At 37.3% G+C, this 20,468-nt stretch overlaps 3 protein-coding genes across 3 annotated transcripts; all 3 read left to right on the forward strand.

The window, feature by feature from the left end:
- Nucleotides 1–1,066: 1,066 nt before the first annotated feature.
- Nucleotides 1,067–10,726, forward strand: LOC107722237 (fascin-2-like). Its single transcript, XM_016530519.1, has 5 exons — nucleotides 1,067–2,196; nucleotides 8,935–9,091; nucleotides 9,333–9,454; nucleotides 9,567–9,734; nucleotides 10,513–10,726. The coding sequence occupies exons 1-5, from the start codon at nucleotides 1,377–1,379 to the stop codon at nucleotides 10,716–10,718; spliced, it is 1,473 nt and encodes a 490-aa protein (XP_016386005.1). The 5' UTR covers nucleotides 1,067–1,376; the 3' UTR covers nucleotides 10,719–10,726.
- Nucleotides 10,727–12,289: 1,563 nt separating this feature from the next.
- Nucleotides 12,290–14,958, forward strand: LOC107722191 (baculoviral IAP repeat-containing protein 5.2-like). Its single transcript, XM_016530446.1, has 4 exons — nucleotides 12,290–12,535; nucleotides 12,637–12,746; nucleotides 12,910–13,027; nucleotides 14,734–14,958. Exons 1-4 carry the CDS (start codon nucleotides 12,428–12,430, stop codon nucleotides 14,824–14,826), a joined length of 429 nt encoding a protein of 142 aa, XP_016385932.1. The 5' UTR covers nucleotides 12,290–12,427; the 3' UTR covers nucleotides 14,827–14,958.
- An 804-nt stretch (nucleotides 14,959–15,762) lies between these two features.
- Nucleotides 15,763–20,468, forward strand: LOC107722204 (transmembrane protein 235-like). Its single transcript, XM_016530457.1, has 4 exons — nucleotides 15,763–15,934; nucleotides 16,624–16,680; nucleotides 17,093–17,230; nucleotides 20,233–20,468. Exons 1-4 carry the CDS (start codon nucleotides 15,763–15,765, stop codon nucleotides 20,466–20,468), a joined length of 603 nt encoding a protein of 200 aa, XP_016385943.1.

The raw sequence follows: 20,468 nt of genomic DNA on the forward strand, positions 1-20,468 counted from the left end.
TTTTTTGAACAAACATGCTTGGGATTTGAAATGGATCGACAATATGTGTAGCATTATGCAAACATGAGGCAACACGGCTAGTGAAATGATAAGCAAACAACTTATGTGACTGGAAATGAGCTAGAGAGATGTGTTCAGTCACAGTAAATTGGTCTTCAATGGCTACATGTCAGGCATCTTTGAATAAGCATCTGTTCGTTACCTCCAAGTACACTCACACACCCCTGCACACATTGCCGTAATAAAGATGACCCACCAAGCTCGGAATCAGAGAAGTCATGTAACTTTATCTTGAGTGTACACTGGAAAGCCGATCCCCCTCTAAAGCTGGTGCTGGGGGAGGGCTCTGGTTACCCAGCTTTGTGTCAAAACGCCATCAGCAAAGAGTTAGAGACTGGGGAGGAGGACAAAAGCAGGAGCACTATAGAACGGGTGGATTACTGGGCCTCTATAAAGGGTCTCTAGTGTAAGAATACGTCCAATATAGCGAGACGGGAGAAAGGACGTAGAAAAAGAAAGATAAGAGGATAGGACAACAGGTGAAAGGGAGGTAGAAAAGGTGTTGAAGTAGACCTGAAAAGCTGCACTGTACTTCAGGTGGCGTTTGTTGTCATGGCACAAGCTGGCCTGGCATCTTAGTGGGCACCTTGCACACAGACATGCAGCTAATTTTCAAGGTCTCGGAGGAGAACAATTTGCCTGTTTAAGGGACATACAAGTTCTGAGGATGTGACTCAAGTAAAATGACTTAGAAGAGGACAAGGAGGAGACAAACTAATCAGATGTCAAACTGAAGGACTGAGACGAGTAAAGCATCGAGAAGAAGTAAAATAGTGTGACTCGGTCTTGAGCATCTCTTTAAGAGATCAGTAGTCGCACAATCCCAAAGACAGCCACTGGAGAGGACAGAAAATCGCAGGTAAATTGAGAAGGAAAGGGAATGAGACAGAGGAAGTGAGTGAAAGAGGCACAGAGGAAAAGGAACCATTGGGATCAGGGTGACGTCAGTGGCTCTCTGGATTGAGGTGCTGAGTCTCTTGATTATAATCTGATCTGATTAGGAAACACAAGGGGAAATATCTCCAGAGCCTCTGCAAGCTCTCTGGGGAGCAAAACGCCGTTTTTACCAAGCGGAGAGGCAAAGGACCAAGAACAAAACCAAAAGAGGAACTTAGGAGCAGCCTACTAAAGAAAGTTAAGACCTGTATCTGAAAAGAGTAAGTTACACTAAGGAGCCTATAGTGAAGTGGACTTCACTTTACTCTTCCCCAATAGGAAGCAAATTAATAAGGACAAGTAGGGGAGCTAACATTGCTGTTCAGCTTCTTCTCTGGACTTTCAACACTCTCTGGCTTCCATCTGGGTTTTAAGCCAGGATGCCCTCCAATGGCAGTAAAGCTCTCAAGCTACAATTTGGGCTTATCAATTACGAGAATCGCTATCTAACAGCAGAGGCCTTTGGCTTCAAGGTGAACGCTTCAGCTCCAAGTCTAAAGAAGAAGCAGATTTGGACTCTGGAGCAGGATGAGCAGGACGGTCAGGTGATTTACCTGCGCAGTCACCTGGGGCGCTACCTGGCTTCCGACAAAGATGGCAAGGTAAGCTGTGAGGCTGAAACCAAAGAGAACGACTGCCGCTTTCTGATTGTGGCACAGTCAGACGGGCGCTGGGCCTTGCAGTCCGAGCCATATCTGCGCTTCTTCGGAGGTTCAGAGGACTACTTGTCTTGCTTTGCTCAGACCATTGGTGAGGCAGAACTATGGGCCATGCACCTGGCCCTGCACCCACAGGCAAATCTGCTCAGTGTGGCCCGGAAACGCTATGCCCACCTAGCATCTCCAGAGGGAGAGATTGCTGTGGACAGCAACATCCCTTGGGGTGTGAATGCTCTTTTAACTCTTGTGTACATGGATGGCAAATATTGTCTTAAGACCAGTGACAGCCGCTTTCTGAGCAATGATGGGAAACTGTCTTCTGAAAATGGTCGTGGGACAGGCTACACTTTGGAACTGAAATCAGGCAAGTTGGCCTTCAAGGACTGTGAGGGGAAGTACTTGACCCCCATGGGGCCCACTGGAACTCTGCGCTCTGGACGCTGCTCCAAACCTGGCAAAGATGAGCTGTTTGATCTTGAGGAAAGCCATCCGCAAGTGGTGTTTCAGGCCTCCAACAACAGATTTGTTTCCATCAGACAAGGTAAGTGTGCTAGTTGAATTTCTTTTGGCGTTCCCCTACAGGAGGACCACATGCTTCAGCGACTAGCCTAATTTTTGCTGTAGAATTGGGTGAATATCGTTTCCAAATCTGTATGTCTTTGTGTTTTTTCTGTACAATGAATTTCGGTAGGGTCTAATGTTGTTTTGTACAATATTGAGTTTCGTTGTATGGACAAAAACAGTTGAAACGTTCTTCAAAATATCATCTTTTACATTCCACAAGAAGGCAAGTCATACAGGTTTGGAATGTCATGAGAGTATAAATTATGGCAGAATTTAGATTTTTTTGGATTAACTATCCCTTCAAAAATTATTCAAGGGAACTCTCAAAATAAGGTTTGTCCCTATCCCTTAGCACTCCTGTGACGTCTTGTGTAACAGATGTGAGTCCTGATTACATCTATTAAGTAGGCTACCTCTAATACCTGTTGGATAACCAGATATAGAAATCTAGAGTATGGAGTTCAAGCATGTAAATGTCAATTGTAATGGAAAGATTCAGTGAAAAATTAAATTTTCAGACTAAATAATATGCTAAACAATAGGATTTTAGTAGTCTGAGCATGATTTGCATTGTTGTTTACATCGGTTTCGGTCACCATTAGTGTTTCATATGCAAGCACACCAGTGCATGAAAATAACTTGCATGCAAAATCGCAGCTGCATTGCAAGCTATGAGCACATAGTCAAATCTATGGAAACTAGCCTAGAGAGCAGGTGAACACTGAGTCACGCCCATGAGCGTGACCTCACAGAAATAATATACGGCAGCTGTCTTTTCAGCTGAGTAGGCCAATATTAATCTGCCAGACATGGCTGAATTTTATTCGCTGGCCATGTGCTCTGCTAACAAACACGCTGCATAATTGTAGTTTCCTGTCTTGACTGAGCAACTAAGTTCTATAATGTAAATCTTGCATGCTGTAACATTATCCATTATCTCCAGTGCAGAGCTCTTGGTAAGCATTTTGAGCCACCTGCAATAGATAAATTACTGGAGAAACTGAATGGCTTTGAATATCCACCATAGGAAGCTGGGTCAGTAACAGATCCTGTCCTCTCCAGTACACTCATCCATCTCTCTCTCTCTTGGTCTTATGCTCATTCTCACAGATGTACACATATTTGCGCATAATTTTTTACAGAGTGATACACTTTTAGTCAGTATTTTTATAAGAATAATAAGAATAATTATTTCTGATATACTCACATGCACATGTGCACATGCATGCACACACTAGTGGTAAGGTGTGATAAATAATTGAGTGGACAGGGGCATTTCAATGATGGTGGAGTCTGCTTTCAGAAACACAAGCCTTCCGCCACATTTCTTTATCTGGGGACCATGCAATGCACTGGGCTACAATGGGGACGCAAATCAGAGAGTCCTTTGGGAGCAGTTGGGTTTTGGCCCGACAGGCAAAAAAACCCAATAGGGGGAAAAGAGACAATGAAAAGTGTTAAAGTATACAACAGAAAAGAGAACAAGACAGGCAGGAGGAAGAAAGATCGAGCACAAAATCACAATGAATAGAGATATAATGCATTATGGGTGTGGACAGGTGGCTTTTTTGTCATTGTCACTATTAAAAGATCATAAATCAAAGATTTTAGCGGCAGTTCCCTAAAGAGGACATGACGTTGTATTGTCAGTTTAGTTTACCCATGGGATAGAGTTATTTAACGCCATTCGAAAAGTTATTTTGTGGTAGAAAAGCATGTACACCAGGAACCAACTGAGAGCACAAAGAATATTATTTAATTTTACCAGCTAAATAGGTTGCAAGGCAGCTATTATACAAATCCTCCAATAAATTGTGAGATCTTAAATGTAAGCAGCTGAAGCCATAGTCAAAAGCTCTGGATTGTTATCAAAATTAAGAGGTTCGATGTTTGAGTCACACATTATGACTCTTATTGAGTTCTACATGGTGTGTTTCTCTTGCTTCAAATGGTTCGGTGTCGATTCAACATTAGGAAACGTCAAGTATCAACATATTACCAAAAAAATCAAGGCATTTCATTATGGGTGAAAAAAGACAGGGAAAATTACACAGGCCAGATGGAACATTTGTTCTTAATGAACGAGAAGCATCTCTCCCCATCTATTGCAAATTCATTCTGTGCAAAAAGCAATTAGGTAAAGTAATTTTGCTAATGGATGAAGCAGTTCATTTCTTTTAGAGAGTCTCTACATGATGAAGGGAACCAGAGATGACTTCAGACAGGACAGCCAACCAGCTCTGCAGGTCTGACGTTCATTAAGCCCCAGGCCTCTCGCCCTGGGATGCAACACAAACTCACAGATGATCTTTTAATCAATAATGAGTAGTGACATTGCATGGTAGTTTTTCAGAAATATTGCTATTATTGGCTGACGCTTATTAGTTTGCTTTTGTCGTGGTGTACTTTTTCTGCAGCAGCTATGGAGAATGTTGTGTGGCACACAAACTTGAGTCGGAAAGATGGCATCCACTCAGACTGGTGGATCTGTTACCATGTTCTTCATCACCTCCACAGTGTTCCCTGGAGCATTCTAATCCGGCCCGGAAGGTGAAAAGGAGATGAGCACAATGGAAGAGATATTGAGAAAGAAAGAAAGAAAGAAAGAAGCTAACAAAATGAGAGACAGTAGATTGTGGCATCACTTTACCATTAAAAATTTATCTCAGAGTGGCTGTCTTGGTACATTTGAAGATCACAGCTTTAGTTTTGGGCCAAATATTTCTAAGTAGAAATTTTCACATAGAATGGGATCCAAACGTCTGGGACCACTAGTGGAAATGCTTATATTTTGCATAATTATAGTTGAATACAATTTTTCATGACAAATTGTAATATCAACAAGAGTGAAAGTTGAATTGAAAAATTAAAATAAGTTTCAGAATCCCTTTAGTTTTTAGTTTATGTGTTTAGTTTATCCCCTTTCTGCTTTGGGACAGCAGCACTTGAGCTGCATGCACACCAGATGTTTATTATTTTATTTTATTTTATTTTCAATGTAGCCCCAGACCTTTGAACCCCACTGTATACATGCATGTTAAACCAAAACCTATGCATTCTGTAGTCACCTTTTGTAGTGTTCGCCCGTATATTTTTTTTGTTCTCCGATAGGTATTTGACCTGGTACGCATGCAGCGATCTACTTGCCCCAGTTTTGAGAAGGCCCTCTCGCTGTCTCTGTCTCTGGGTACTGTTACCATTCCACAGAAATGGGTTGGTAAATTGAGAGGGAGCATTTTGTGATGGGAGTGAGGTCATTCGCAGGAGTTCAGGATTGAGCTCAGTAATCACAATGCCGTGGATGAGGAATGATCAGCAAAGGAGATAGAGTGTCCTGCCCCAACTGGCCTCTCTTCTTCTATCTTTGGTGCAAAACTAAAGCAGAGTCAGACGTGAAATTGGAAAATAAAGTGTAACGGGCCACAGAAATGGAAACCGCTGCAGCAGAGTGATGTCTGATCTGAGAAAGAGAAACATGTGAAGCTGTTTCTTTTTCGTTATCCCTGATTTTGTCTTGATTAGAAGCTAGACTTTTTTGGCGGCTTTGGCTGTAGTTGTACTCTGGTTCCAACAAAAACAATGCACTAACACTGTGTTGTCTTAATCCTGCATACCACATATTTCTATCACTTAAAGTCATTAGGAATGGGATTATAGAACTAAATTCCAAAGTAAGACCAGGTAGTGTCTATTGATAGCCAAGATTATTTGTAAAAATAGTCCATGCAGTGTGAGAGAAAATGACTGGTGGAGAGAGAAACACAAGCACACAGATAGCCTAAATCATAGCAAAAAAAAAAAAAGCATTCCATGGTGGAGTGATCGATGGTGGCAGATTCTGCTGATAGGCCTGGTATCTTTCCCAGCATGTCTCAGGCACCCTGCAGAGTCCCGTCGAAACAATAGTATTACTTCAGCCTCCCGACTGGTTTTCCTTGGAGCTGGAGGATTGTACATACGCTACTCCAAAAAGCTGCTTACTGGGCCCTACAGTGCAGCTTTGTGCCTCTTTGCATACTGAGAATTAGGAGAGGTTACAGCATTAGAAGGGGAGGGGCAGCCGGGCAGGAAGGATGACAGTGTGGAGGGAGAAGTGGGTAAGGTGCAGGATCTGGCCTGTTAAAGGCTTAAGAAAATGATCAAGGGATATTTTCAGATACATCCCAGCCTTAGCCACGACAATCTGTTTGATGCATCTTGAACGATGCTGTTGGTTTTGCTTGATCATGAAGTTGAATCATTTATTTGCCCTACCAGACAAAAGTTTGGAAACACTGTTTTGTTTCTTCTTATTTTCAAAAGCTTTTGAAGATCTCATAAAGTTGGTTACCATCTCTGAAGAAGCTCAAATAAACAATACAATTTATTTATTTGTTTATTTATCTATCATTTATGATACTTATTTTTTTTTATGTTTTATAATTTTAAATTACTTACACTACCAACATTTTTAAATAATTATGGGTTTTTAATGTTTTTTTTTTTTAAAGAAGTCTCTAATGCTCACCAAGGCTGCATTTATTTGATCAAAAAATACATTCAAAATGTAATATTTTGAAATTAAACCAAATAATTAAATTGTACCACATTAAACCAATATATTATATTGGTTCCTAATATTGTTGAAAACAGTTTTTGCTGCTTAATAATTTTGTGGAAACCATGCCACATTTTTCAGGATTCTTTGATAAATACAAAGTTCAAAATAACAGCATTTATTTAAAATAGAATTCTTTTGTAACATTTTTGATCAATTTGATGTGTCCTTGATGAACAAAAGTATTAATTTCTTCTGTTTTTAAACTCTTACTTACCTCAAACTTTGAATGGTAGTGTATCACAGTTTCCACCCAAATATTAAGCAAAAGCTGTTTTAAAATTAATAATAAGTATAAGATGTTTCTTGAGCACCAAATCAGCATATTTAAATTATTTCTGAAGGATCATGGAGTAATGATGCTGAAAATTCAGCTTTGTCATCACAGGAATAAATTACATTTTAAAGTATAGTCAAATTGAAAACAGTTGTTTTAAATTAGAATAGTATTATTTTTACTGTATTTTCATTTTTTTTTTTTTTACACAAAAACATTATAAAATCATAATTATTCCAAACATTTGAATCGTAATGTACGTACATGTATGTTTAATTTTAAATAATAATTTTAATAAATAGCAAATAACATTTAAAACTATTAAACAGTCTCTTCGCCTAAACAAAATTTTTTATTGACTGACCCTATTTTTGCCACTTACAAATAAACAAGCACTCTCATGTTTTTAAGATGTTTCTTGAACACAGCTATGCCTTAAATTCTGGACTAATGAATGCCATGACAAAGTCCCAGGACTAATTGGCATAGAAACCCAGTGGGGTGCAGCGAGGCCTCTGACCCTGCCAAGGTCATGGTTTCTATGACAAGGTTTTATCAGTGGAATGGGAAAGATACATTCACAAGTGGTTTTGCCCTACTGCACTGAATGGTAATGCAGATGCATAGTCAGAAATGCTGTTTGCCAATAAGAATGCATGAATATAATTTTGGTACATAGACTAAAAAACACAAGGTTTTTTTAATAGAAACACACAAAGTCTAAATTTTTTACAACCGAATAGTTTAATCAAGATTAATGGCTTGGATATTTAAAAAAATGTTTCAGACCACAGCCAGTGGTGTTATTGTGTAAATGTTTCAAATAATACAGTGATTTGGAATGAATCTGTCATCGTGACTGAATGAGTAAACCTCCTCATTTCAAAACATCAGTGATCTTGCATTGAAATAAAGGATGCTTATAGACAGCAGAGCGACATGTTTGGGCTCCATTAACTATAGATGTGAGTCTTAAATAAACATGGTCCGCTGTAGACGTTGCACCAGAACAGGGCTCAGAGTCAGGTTGACGCCTGTCGTGTGTGGCAGTGAAGTTAATCATGCTGGTGCTTTGTCTCCTTTCAGGATTCCAAACTAGGGGAAAGTTCAGGACAAACACACGCTATCTTGTTTAAGCGGATACATTTTAGCGGATTGTTTAACAGATACAACATACAAGGCTGGGTTTGCTCTTGCTGTTGTTCTGAACTGAGAGTCCTCTTTTTTTATTATTTTTTTATTTTTTTATTTATTAGAATGCAGCATATTAGAATGATTTCTAAAGGATCGTGTGACACTGAAGACTAGTGTACTGGCTGCTGAAAATTCAGCTTTGCATCACAGCAATAAAATACATTTTACAATGTTGAAATTGATTAACAGTCATTTTAAATTAAAATGATATTTCACAATATTACTGTTTTTACTGTATTTTTGATAAAAACAAATGTAGCATCAGAGCATAAAAGACTTCTTATAAAATCATTAGAAAAAATTACTGCCACCAAACTTCTGAACAGTATGTTCATGTAATATATATAATTTTAAGTGATAGGGCTTTTTCAGGTGTTGTTATAGTCATACAGCCTTCAAGAACTTATAGTTAAATTGAATCTGACTTAAGTCATTTTTATATTTAATTGAAAATGTACTGCCTTCTAAAATGTCAAATAGGATTGCTAATAATATGTGTTTGAGGCACAATTTCAAAGCTTCATTCTGAACATTATTTGAATAAATAAGCAAAAATTCACTGCTCCCCCATATATGCATGTTTTAAATTAAAAGCATCGAATAACAATTGTCTTATGTCCTTTTTGTTTCTCTATGTGTTTCAACAGGAGTGAGTGTCTCAGCCAATCAGGACGATGAGACAGACATGGAGACATTTCAAATGGAAATTGATAAAGACACAAGAAAGTGCAAATTCAGAACTAACGAAGGGAATTACTGGACGCTTGTCACTCATGGAGGCATCCAGTCAACAGCCACGGAAGTGTAAGATTTAACTTTACTTTTCAAACTTTCGGTTATGAAAAATCATTCTTTTCCACTTATATGAAATATGGCATGAGGGCAAGCAACAGTCCTATTATGTAACAATCAGTAAATGCAACCATAACATCCATAACACAGTGGTAAAATAACAGAAATTGTAAATCCATTTCATTTACTCCTGTTCTCAGTGGGTGTATATGTTTTATTAACACTTATACATACAATCTCCCACTGTGTGCAGCGTTGCCAACACCATGTTTGACATAGTGTGGCTCGGTCGACGGGTGGCACTGCGAGCCAGCAATGGAAAATACGTATGCACTAAGAAAAATGGCCAGCTTGCTGCAGTCAGTGACTCTGTGGGTGAGTTCATACTTGATACTACCCACAAATCAAATCAAAACATCTAAATCAAATCCAATTTTATTTGAAAAAAGTATAATGATACAATATGTCACCCTGTTTTTTCCTCCAGGTGAGGACGAGCAGTTGATTCTGAAGCTGATCAATAGGCCCATTCTGATCCTGAGGGGAGAGAATGGTTATGTTTGCCACCACAAGAACTCTAATACACTGGACGCCAATCGTTCAGTCTATGATATATTTACACTGCAGTTCAATGACGGTGCATACCACATTAAAGGTGAGTTTTAATCCAGCCACATTGTCAATCATTGTAATCTGTATGTACTGTAATAACTCCTAAAACAGATTCCTGGAAAGCAATTAACAGCTTTTAATTCCTGGAAATGTATTTAAGGTCAAAAATAGCTTCTGGCAATGAGTTCTATTAAGTTGTAAGCAGTTGTCAGAAATGTCAAAAATAAAATAAATATATTTTGCCTTTTTTTTATTTATTATTCTTACATATTTTACAACATTATTATATATACCAAATGTTAGATGATAAAAAGAGAGCTTTTTTAGGTATTGTAACAGTTATACAGCCTTCACGAACTTCTAGAATTTGACTTGATTAAATGTAATTTTATAATGATAAAACTAGAATGTTGAAACATTATGAAATACAACAAATTTTAGATGATGAAAAAATAGGAATATAGATATTAAAATAGGATTTTTCAGGCAATGTTACAGTTATACAACGATTGTGAGCTTGTAGTTAAATTGAACCTGACTTGATTAAATGTAATCAGTGTCAGAAATGTCGAAATATTTTTTATTAATTATCCAGGTGGAACTGATTTACCTACATACACTATTTTCATATAACCATACAAGTAGAATACAAAATTATGAAATATACCAAATGTTACGAAATAGTGAAATTCAAAATTCAACATTTTAAATATGCAACAAACATTTAAATATAATTTTTGGCACTTTGGCATTTTTGTCAGAAATGAACCAGGACTCAAGTCATTTATGTTAAGAAGCTGACCAGCATTGTTTTCCTACAGGTGCTGGTGGAAAATTTTGGTATGTATCCAACAGTGGCTTGGTGTGCACTGATGGAGACACACCTGAAGATTTCTGCTTTGAGTTCTTAGAGCATGGTCGGATAGCTATAAGAGGCAAAAACGGCAAATATCTGCGTGGAGACCAAGGAGGCAATCTGAAAGGAGATGGAGAGATTGCAGACAACTCTTCCCTCTGGGAATACTGACACCATGTGGACATTTAAGGAACTGTCACTCACCTGTGTTAAAGGGGTCATATGATGCGATTTCATTTTTTCCTTTCTCTTTGGAGTGTTACAATTTACAAATATGAGAAAAATAAATTGGTACAATTAAGGTTTCATATTTCAACATCTGTTTTCCCATCAGTCAGCATTTGATGTAGAGTCAGTATTCAGAATTACGTATGTATTATTAACCATTTCTGGTTTATAGTCAAAATGAGGCTATATAAAAAGAATTCAAACATGAGAAGAACCTTTATCATATAAGCTCACTGTTGCACACTGTTAGGAAAAATGTGTGAGGTTATGATCTTACATCAAACTTGCAAAGCATGCTATTACTGTGGCAAATCACTTCTAACATCTCTGTTCGTTTTCAAATTGACACATTATAATTCATTACTGCTATTTTTGTTGTTTACTTCTTTTCTTTTTTTTTTACTTTAATGACCCATTATTGTCTTGTCTTTCATGCTATTATTTATTATCATGTCAATGTTTGTCAGTTCCAGTGAAGCTTGTTTTATTCTCTGGGGTTACAGACTGCTGTGTTTGTAATATATGGACATACATGGCATTTAAATATATTTAGGCCTGGCAAATGAACTCTGCTTGTTGTTTCTTTATGTTACTATTAACTGACAGGGAAGCCAAGCAACCAAGAAATGAAAGGTACCACCAGGATTCAATTTATTTTATTCCCTACTGTGATTTATTTGCTTTCTCTTTCTTAAGACCATCTGGAAAGGTTTTAGAATCCTGTCTTCTAATTCTGGAGGAATTAATCTCATTTACTGTAACCTGGGTTTAGATCAAACAAATGGATTGTTCTGCTCTGAATTTAATTGGCTGTTGCTGTGTGCTTTACACAGTTCGCATTACTACCGACCGAGATGACCCAGCATTAGTGATGGGAAGTTCGGTTCTTTTCCGCGAACCGGTTCTTTCGGACCAGCATTGTTTGTGAAGACTTGCATTGCTTCAAAAATAAACTGCTGGTAGCTGCAGTCAATATGATAAAAAATTCGAAGCCCAATAATAATTATATACTTGTACGCTATTGCTAAACAGTTTCAGAACAGAAGCCTGTTGAAATTGTCCTTGGTAACCAGTTTCCATTGAAATACTGTAATTGACGTCCTTCATATAGGATTCTCACTTACAAAGTTTGCAACAGTGCACTCTATGTGTCTATATACAACGAATAAAACAGTTTTTGTAAAGATACAACCTAATCGTTAAAAAATTCCATTAAGTATTGTGAACAGTTATCAAAAAACATGAAAAGGTCTCATGTGCCTTACAAACTTGTAACACTTGCGAGCTAGACACAAAAACATATTGGCCAATTCACCAAAGAGCTTTAATAAACCACAGTACAATCTCTGCAGAAAAGAGATAGAGAAAAAATTACGTGTTCCATAAAATGAAAGTTACTTTATTATTAATCTTATTATATTATTAATAAGATCATAAAGTTACATATAATAATGCTAATGTATACACGTAGTTACGTAAAATATTCTCGATCTGCGCATGCGTGGAAGTTACATCCTTTAGCCAATCATAACTCGCGCTCTAAATTTTAAACTTTAACCGGAAGAAAAGACAACAACAAGCAAGCCACGCGAATATCTCGGTCTTCTTTCTTATTATTTTAATATTACTCTCCATAGTCCATATTCAAGAAAATGGATCGTAGTAGTGACGACCAGACTAAAATGTACTTTTATGAGAACAGACTTCAAACATTCGTTGGTTGGCCGTTTGAAGAGGGCTGCATTTGCACTCCAGAAAACGTGAGTAACTTAATCCCTCCGATCCGTCAACACAGAAAAGTTGTTTTGTAGGTTCTGAAATTGAGTTTTTTCCTCTTTATACTGTTTTTTTGGTTCTGTAGATGGCCAAAGCTGGATTTATTCACACCCCGTCAGACAATAGTCCAGATATAGCGCAGTGTTTCTTCTGTCTGAAAGAGCTGGAAGGATGGGAACCTGAGGATGACCCTGAGTGAGTCCATGTCTGTTCAACTTTCCACTGTTGCATTGTAGAGCTGAGAGAGGCTTTGTCTCTGTAATTCAATAAGACGCGGATTGCAAGTCAGGAAATGTCATCAGTCCTCTGGTTATTGTGCATTTTGTTCTGATGTGCTGTGGTGTTCTTGTATTATCAGGAAAGAGCATAAAACACATTCTCAAACCTGTGATTTTATCTTGCTGAAGAAGACTGTGGACAGTCTGACTGTGGAGGAGTTTCTGAAACTTCAGAAAGAGAGACAGAAGTTTATCATTGTAAGTATGAGCTTACTGACACAAAATGTCAAGCCACATTTATTTATATAGAACTTTATACAATACAAACTGTTTCAATGCAGCTTCACATTCATAAACATTAAAAGTCCGTCTTGTAGAATTCATCAATTATAAAACAAATTCGATTTCAGCTGTAAAGCAGCTCCACGGAAGATAATTGTCATTCTTCAGCTCAGATTAGTTTAGTGTTTGAGTTCAGGTCAATGTGTGTCGATGCAGAGTTTTATAGAAAATTTAAACCATAAAATGACTTTTATTGCTTGAAATAATCATAATAAACGTCATGTAATAGTACCTCAGTGATACTAAAATAGCCCGTGTCAATTTTGCAAAGTTCATCAATCGAAACAAGTTAAATTCAGCTATAAGCAGCTCTGCAGAAGGCAATAGGGGCATTTATTTAGTTCAAAGTTCAATGTTCATTCAATTCAGTGTTGCAAATTTAGTGAAATTATCCAGCTTAATTCAGTTCAAATTTTGTTCTCATCTGGTAGTATCAATGCAGTTAAATCAATAATATTACTGAATATTAATTGTCTTAAACCCCTACTCAGCAAGCCAAAAGTGACAGTGGCAAGGAATCAAAAGTCCATCAGGTGACGGTATTGGACGAGGTTTAAAAATATATATACTTACATACTTTGGCACAAATCATAATCACGATTATTTTGATTAATATCGTAATCACAATTATTTAACACTATTATGAGAGAGCTACTTAACCAAAACAAGATGTATTTTCTGTAAATAAGGTTGCAATGATGTCTGCATATTAGATACCAGCGAAATTTCACAATTCTCAATACCACAGCAGAATACTAGGCTAACTCATATACGTGTTAAAATAATAAAATAAATAATAATAATGTAAAAGTATTCAGCTTAACAGCCTACTTTAAAAGGTGACTTTACATGTCCGTGTTCTGTTCCGTCTCTGAGTGTGTGCACAGAAAGCCTCCTGAGGAACAGCACAAGTTCTCTTTTGCACTTTTAAAAACACAAATAAATGTAATAAACTTTTGCATTTTGCGAAAGTCACTTTACATGATTTTACTGATCTGCACATGAAGTTTGGGCTTTTATGGAGGAATGAAAGCACACCGCTGGAAAGGGGGCGGAATAGGGCACAATAATAGTTTTATCTCGATTATTGTATTTTCATAATTGTTGGAGGTTAAAATCGAAACTGTATTTCGATTAATTGCACAGCTCTAATACTAAATACTTACATATATATATATATATATATATATATAAGTATAAGTTATACTTATATTACTTGCATATAAAAAATTATATATATATTAAATACTTCCCTGAAATCTGTATAAAATTGTAATGCATTATGGTGTAAATAAAATCAAGATTTAAAGTGAAGTCTCAAACCCCTTTTGTTAGCATTTTGTATATTCTATGCTTTAGTTTTTATAAACTTACTACTCTTACAGGACATTTGATTTATTATACTTAAAATATGTTTTATTTCTAGGAATTTCCTTGATTATTATGTAAACAACTTTTAGACCTGTTAATTTCCCCTAATAGATGAATGAGTAATGTAGATAGTTGTATTTGATTTATTATCTTATTTGGAGTCTCAAGTAAATTTTTTGCAACAGAAGTGCATCTTTCAAGTTTCCATAGCTGAATATCAGTATATTTTACTTGATTTTGTAATCTTTCAGAAAAAATCGTGTAGCCAGGCGATTGATAAGTTTGAAGAGGCGGTGAAGATCAAGAGAGCCCAGATCATCCAGACTGCGATGGGGGAGGAGTGAAGAGTTTCACTTTGCTGTGGTCTGATTTTGGTCTGATTTTTAGTTTTCTTCTTTTCTTTCCTTTGTATGTCATGGAACGCTGTATGTTCTTTTTTTAAATGTTACCTGTGATTAAATTTGTATGTCACGCCACCTGTTGAAATTGATACTCATTCTTCCTTCTTATATAGTATTTATTTAAAAATGAGCTTAATAAAAAAACTCTCCCATGGCCTCTGTAAAATGTTTTAGGGACATTTTTCAGCCTTATTTCCTGTTCTTTAAGTCTTTTTGTTTGTTTGTCTGTTCAGTATAAAAACTGAAATAAAAAAATGACTTGTATCTGTAACAAGAGTTTTCTCTCTTGGGAATGGGAAAACCTGGAAATATCAGAAAATGTTCAGGTCAGGAGAAGTCAGTAGCCTAGTTACTGAGATAATGGCAGCTCAGCTCTAAAATATTACACTGTCTAATAGTGAGACTTATTTCTTTTTAAAAACCTTGGGAATTCAGTTTGGAAAGACTTGTATTTAGGTTTTTTATTTTTTTTGATTGTGAAAAGGATGGTTGGATAATGTCATGAAGGGTGTTGGTTATGCACTGTACGTCATGTTTCCTCTGTACCAGTCACGCGTAATCTTGTGCTCTGTGTTAGTTGGACACGGACTGCACACACCGGTGAGGAATAAATGTCCAAGCAACCCACCTTTTCTTTTAACACCACACAACTTTTCTAGTAATAACATAACACCCTGCATGTCATCTTATGCTATTGGCATCTTGGATGGACAATCAACATCACTTATTCCAGCTGTTGGGCAGCGCTTGTGATTTATTCCATGAGCTCCAGGGACCCTTCAGTTAGGAATCTGATCGCGGCGCACAGCCAAATGGTATGGTTTTCAGAGTAGTTTTTGGATTGTCCTGAATCGGAATCGAAAATATATTCTGACCGATATGAAAATTACATACGGTTTCGTGGTCGTCGGCGGGGGTTTAACGGGTGTTCTCAGTTTCAGCTCTTTAGCGCTCGCCATTGGGACTGAATACTGGTACATCATCGAGGACAAGCGCGCGAACCACACCGACCCGGCGCGCACTAACTCTGGACTTTGGGGAGTAACAGATGGTATGTCGACCTTCATTTTCATTCTCATGTCTTTACCGTGTGGAGCTGTTGCCTTTGATCATAGTCCGATTATTATTATTTTTAATAGGTTCCTTTGGAATATCTTGGGCTTTACCTTGTGCGTGCAGTTCATTTGACCAATTGATTTCCAGGACTTTACCTGGAATAGTTGGATAAAAATAAATAATTTAATAGAGACTGCACCCACAATACAACATCTAGCCCAATAATTAGTTTAAAACTGAGCATTTAAAAAAAAAAAAAAATTTAATTAATGTCCATGTCTTAATTTCTGTAACTTTCTTGGCGCATTTAAGATTCGTCTTCAAATTGTCTTCTGGCGCCTCAACTATCTGAAACACTTTCCCCCCCAGTTTCAGTAACAAAACACTAGCTATTCAGTTATATTTGTAATGTGTCATTTTTGTCGATGTAAGATATAGTAAGCTACTGAGCGATAGAGCAGCTGTTGCTATGGTTACTTTCTCAAGAAAAATCTAATTCTGCGCAGAAATTTAGCGCTATGTAGAATTTATTGTCTAACTGTTGTGGACACTGAAACGTTGTTTGAAAACGCTGTTAAACGGGCTATATTAAGATACACAATTAATATTTAGGGTTCGAGCCTTACAAATAGGGCAGCCATAATTTGCACCCTGTTGATTTGCTTGGTGTTTTTCTGACTGTAGATGTCCAAAGTCATACAGAGGACACTGGATATTCAGAATCAGAAAGGCAGATGGAAAGTAAGTGTTGTAAACCCTTTTCATAAACACAACAACCTTAACTCCCTCTAAAAACTGCTTATTGTACACAGAAAAAAAGGTACAAAAGCTGTCACTGGGGCTGTACCTTTTCAAAAGCTACACTTTTGTACCTTTTAGGTACTAATATGTACACTTTAGGTACTAATATGTACCTTTAAGGTACCAATATGGACTCTTTAGGTACAAATGTGTGCCTTTTGAAAAGGTACCGCCTCAGTGACAACTTTTGTACCTTTTTTTCTGAGAGTGTACTGCAATGTTCTATCATGAAATATCTGGCTATAAATGTATCACTGTGCCATAATTTTGTACGTTAGCATGCTTAAGATGTTAGTTGGTATTTTATAAGCCATTTCTGAGTGGCTTAACAGCTGTAATTTACTTCATTCAGTCATGCATAGCGTGATTGCCATCTTACTGCCCTTGAGTCTGGTGATGCTGGTGTTTGGAGGTATCTGTGGTCTCGTCAGTTCCCTAGCAAGAAGCCAGACACTCCTGATCGGATCCGCTTCATATTTCCTCCTGTGCAGTAAGTCTGACCCACTGAATGCTGTGGTTAACTCAGTAAGCCTCTACTTTTATAAAAAATTAAAGTTACTCCGTTTATATGCTGCTTGCAAAAATAATCTCAGGCAAATTAAACTTGTGTCTGCAGACTAATGGGGTACAACATAGATACACAAAGTTCAAGTTCAAACAGTTGGCTCTGCAGTTCTCTGAATGACATTCAAAAACCGGAAGGCTGAAGGCATTACTCACCTATAATTATTGTAATGTCAGAGTCTTATGGGACTGAAGTTATTGCGGTTCATCGTTTTCCTCTCATGAAATTGATAGGATAATAGAGAACGTCCCCCCAGCTATTTCTATGATTGAAATGGGCAATCTTAAGGTGAAAGGGAAAGGTGATACCAAAAAATATCTGGGTAGATTTATGTAAGGAATAATACAGCCCTCAGTAATTCTGATCATGCATCAGTCTCTCATTCAGATGTGATATTATTGCTTTTGTTCTTCATTGAATGCATGCATGAGCAAAAGAAAATAAAATAGACTAATAATCCATGCTGAGTACAACCAGAGCTCATTTCCCGAGACCCCTGCAAGAAATCCCAAAGTAACTTAAGTATCACAGGCAAGACAATTTTGCTTTGATCTTCAAACATACACACATAGGCATTGTTGAGACATAGCTGGCTTTACCCTGACACCAAACAGCATTTCAAAGCCTGTAACTGAGAGTGTCCTCTTACTATGTAGCCTGAAGACATATGACTTGAATAAAGGTTTCCTTAAAGGAGCCAGCCAATGAACCCCAGCATTTATCACCGTGGTAATAAGGAACGCATGGCAAGTGTTTAACACAGTGAAGCTTGGAATATAAATGAGAGGGTAAAATTTTGGCATCAGTCTTGTTACTTACTTACATCGTCTTTAGTTGTTGGATTGTTTACAAGAATGTATAGTAAAATAAAGAGGCAATTTTGAAGGAATATTTTGACATAAGAGTAATTCACATGGTCTGCTTTTCGTTAATAGTCTTCTTCTCAATAGATGACGCTTTTAAAGTAACAGTTCATCCAAAAATGAAAATCTGCTGAATATTAACTTACACGCAGGCCATCCAAGATGTAGATGAGTTGGTTTCTTCATCAGACAGATTTGGGGAAATTTAGCACTTGCTAAATCACTTGCTTACCAGTGGATCCTCTGCAGTCAATGGGTGTCGTCAGAATGAGTCCAAACAGCTGATTAAAAACGTCACAATAATCCACAAACTTCCACACGACTCTAGTTCAACCATTAATGTCTTGTGAAGTGAAAAGCTGTGTTTGTAATAAATCCATCATTAAGATGTATTTATAAGAAACATGCAGTGTTTCACTTCAGAGGATGTTAAATGTTTGAACTCCCATTCTGACGCTATGCCATTCATTGCAGAGGATCCATTGGTGAGCAAGTGATGTAATGCTAAATTCCTCCAAATCTGTTTCAATTAAAAAACAAACTCATCTACATCTTGGATGGCCTGAGGGTGAGTACATTTTCAACAGATGTTCAGTTTTGGGTGAAATATTCCTTTAAGAAAATCAGTGCATCCATCCATCAGGCTGTGATTTGTGACACACACAGTGCTGTATAAAAATAATCAGTAGTTCCTGGGTAGTACAGACTGTTTGTTCTAAATGAACCGGCAAATGTAAGATCAGAAACAAGTCAGTTTGTTCCTGTCTAGACTCTCGGCCATACTAATTAGAAACCGTATTACACTCTCTGTTTATTGGCTCTTAATTTTATGTGCATATTATGGCTGATGTGGAAATCCATTCTCATTTTGTCAGTGTTTAATTAGATGTGATTTCTGCTGCTGTTTATCCACATCAGCACATTCTGTTTTAATGAAGATTTGGTAATAATGGCTCACGTCTTGGAATCATCAGACGCACCAGGGTGCCACAGGAAGCTAGTTTGACTTCCTCCCTGTTTACATCGCTGATGCTAATGCTTCTCTTAATTCTGAGAGCTGATGCCATAGACTAGTCATGTGTGTTGTTAATGGCTCTCTGCGCTTACAGTATGAGCAGTGTTTAGGGAGACAAGCTCTGCGCATCTGGAAGGAGAATGTTTTTGTATTCAGTTCTGGTTCAGTTGATTACAGAAAAAGGCAAATAGTTTTTGACATCTTAAAATATGGGTTTATTAAAATAAATCCCATAGATAATGCAAACATCAAGTTAGGAGCTTTAGCAGTAAAATATCAGCTTGATTAAGTGGGAATAAGATCACTGGATCCAGGCAATTTTGCACAGTTGCAAAAAAATGTTACAGGCATTTACAACTGAAGCAAAAGCTTACTGTTTAAGACCTGAATCAGTAAAGCAAAGCAACCTGCTTGTTCACAAAGTATTTGGAGAGTTATGTCATACTTAATAGAATAGTTCACCTAAAAATGAAAATTTGCTGAAAATGGACTCACCGTCAAGCCATCCAAGATGTAAACGAGTTTGTTGCTTCATCAGAACAGATTTGGAGAAAATTAGCATTACATCTTGCTCACCAACGGATCCTCTGCAGTGAATGGTTGCTGTCAGAATTAATGTTTTGTGAAGCGAAAAGCTGCATGTTTGTAATAAACAAATCAGCACATCAGGGTCTTTATGCAAAGGAAAATGCTGTCTGCATTTAGGCTTTAGTATTCATGACTGAATGTAGATATGATTGTGGCATTGAAGACATTAAAACCACCAAATGTTCTATCAAGTACTTGTCATTGATTAAAAGAAATTGCCAAGCATAATAAAAGCGACTAGATTTTAAGGTCAAGTTAGATCTGCTGAATTAAGACTACTTGCAATTTTTAGCCCACATCTAAATATGTAACTGTTTTTTAAATCCATCTATCTACAGTACACCACAGAGTGAAGAATGTCTTGTAACCGCCGACAGAACAACAAGGTGTAGTCTAAATGATGCTTAATTGGTTTTATTTGTGTGTGTGCATTCATGCGTGCTTGTGCATGTGTTTTTCAGGTCTTCTCACTCTCTCTGGGGTGAGTCTGTACATCAGGTACTCTCAGAAGGCTCTGGAAGAAACTGAAAGGCGGATGGGCCGTGAGCAAATGGCTCAAGTGCACACATCATTCGGCTGGTCTATGGGCATGGCCTGGATCTCCTTTCTTCTGGAGGTGATCACTGGTCTTCTCCTACTGCTGGCTGTCAGGCTGGTGCCTTTAACCCAGTATGAAGAGTCTGTTCCTCCCATATAG

This window comes from Sinocyclocheilus rhinocerous, unplaced genomic scaffold (genome assembly GCF_001515625.1).
Source record: "Sinocyclocheilus rhinocerous isolate Xijiao unplaced genomic scaffold, SAMN03320098_v1.1 scaffold334, whole genome shotgun sequence".
Classification (NCBI taxonomy): domain Eukaryota; kingdom Metazoa; phylum Chordata; class Actinopteri; order Cypriniformes; family Cyprinidae; genus Sinocyclocheilus; species Sinocyclocheilus rhinocerous.

Bases quoted from the DNA above. Each gene is read 5' to 3' on its own strand.
- LOC107722237 (XM_016530519.1), top strand. From the start codon at position 1,377: ATGCCCTCCAATGGCAGTAAAGCTCTCAAGCTACAATTTGGGCTTATC. The intron at 2,197-8,934 runs GTAAGTGTGCTA...GTGTTTCAACAG, and splicing joins ATTTGTTTCCATCAGACAAG to GAGTGAGTGTCTCAGCCAAT. The intron at 9,455-9,566 runs GTGAGTTCATAC...TTTTTCCTCCAG, and splicing joins TGCAGTCAGTGACTCTGTGG to GTGAGGACGAGCAGTTGATT.
- LOC107722191 (XM_016530446.1), top strand. From the start codon at position 12,428: ATGGATCGTAGTAGTGACGACCAGACTAAAATGTACTTTTATGAGAAC. The intron at 12,536-12,636 runs GTGAGTAACTTA...TTGGTTCTGTAG, and splicing joins GCATTTGCACTCCAGAAAAC to ATGGCCAAAGCTGGATTTAT. The intron at 13,028-14,733 runs GTAAGTATGAGC...GTAATCTTTCAG, and splicing joins AGAGACAGAAGTTTATCATT to AAAAAATCGTGTAGCCAGGC.
- LOC107722204 (XM_016530457.1), top strand. From the start codon at position 15,763: ATGAAAATTACATACGGTTTCGTGGTCGTCGGCGGGGGTTTAACGGGT. The intron at 16,681-17,092 runs GTAAGTGTTGTA...TACTTCATTCAG, and splicing joins ATCAGAAAGGCAGATGGAAA to TCATGCATAGCGTGATTGCC. The intron at 17,231-20,232 runs GTAAGTCTGACC...TGTGTTTTTCAG, and splicing joins TTCATATTTCCTCCTGTGCA to GTCTTCTCACTCTCTCTGGG.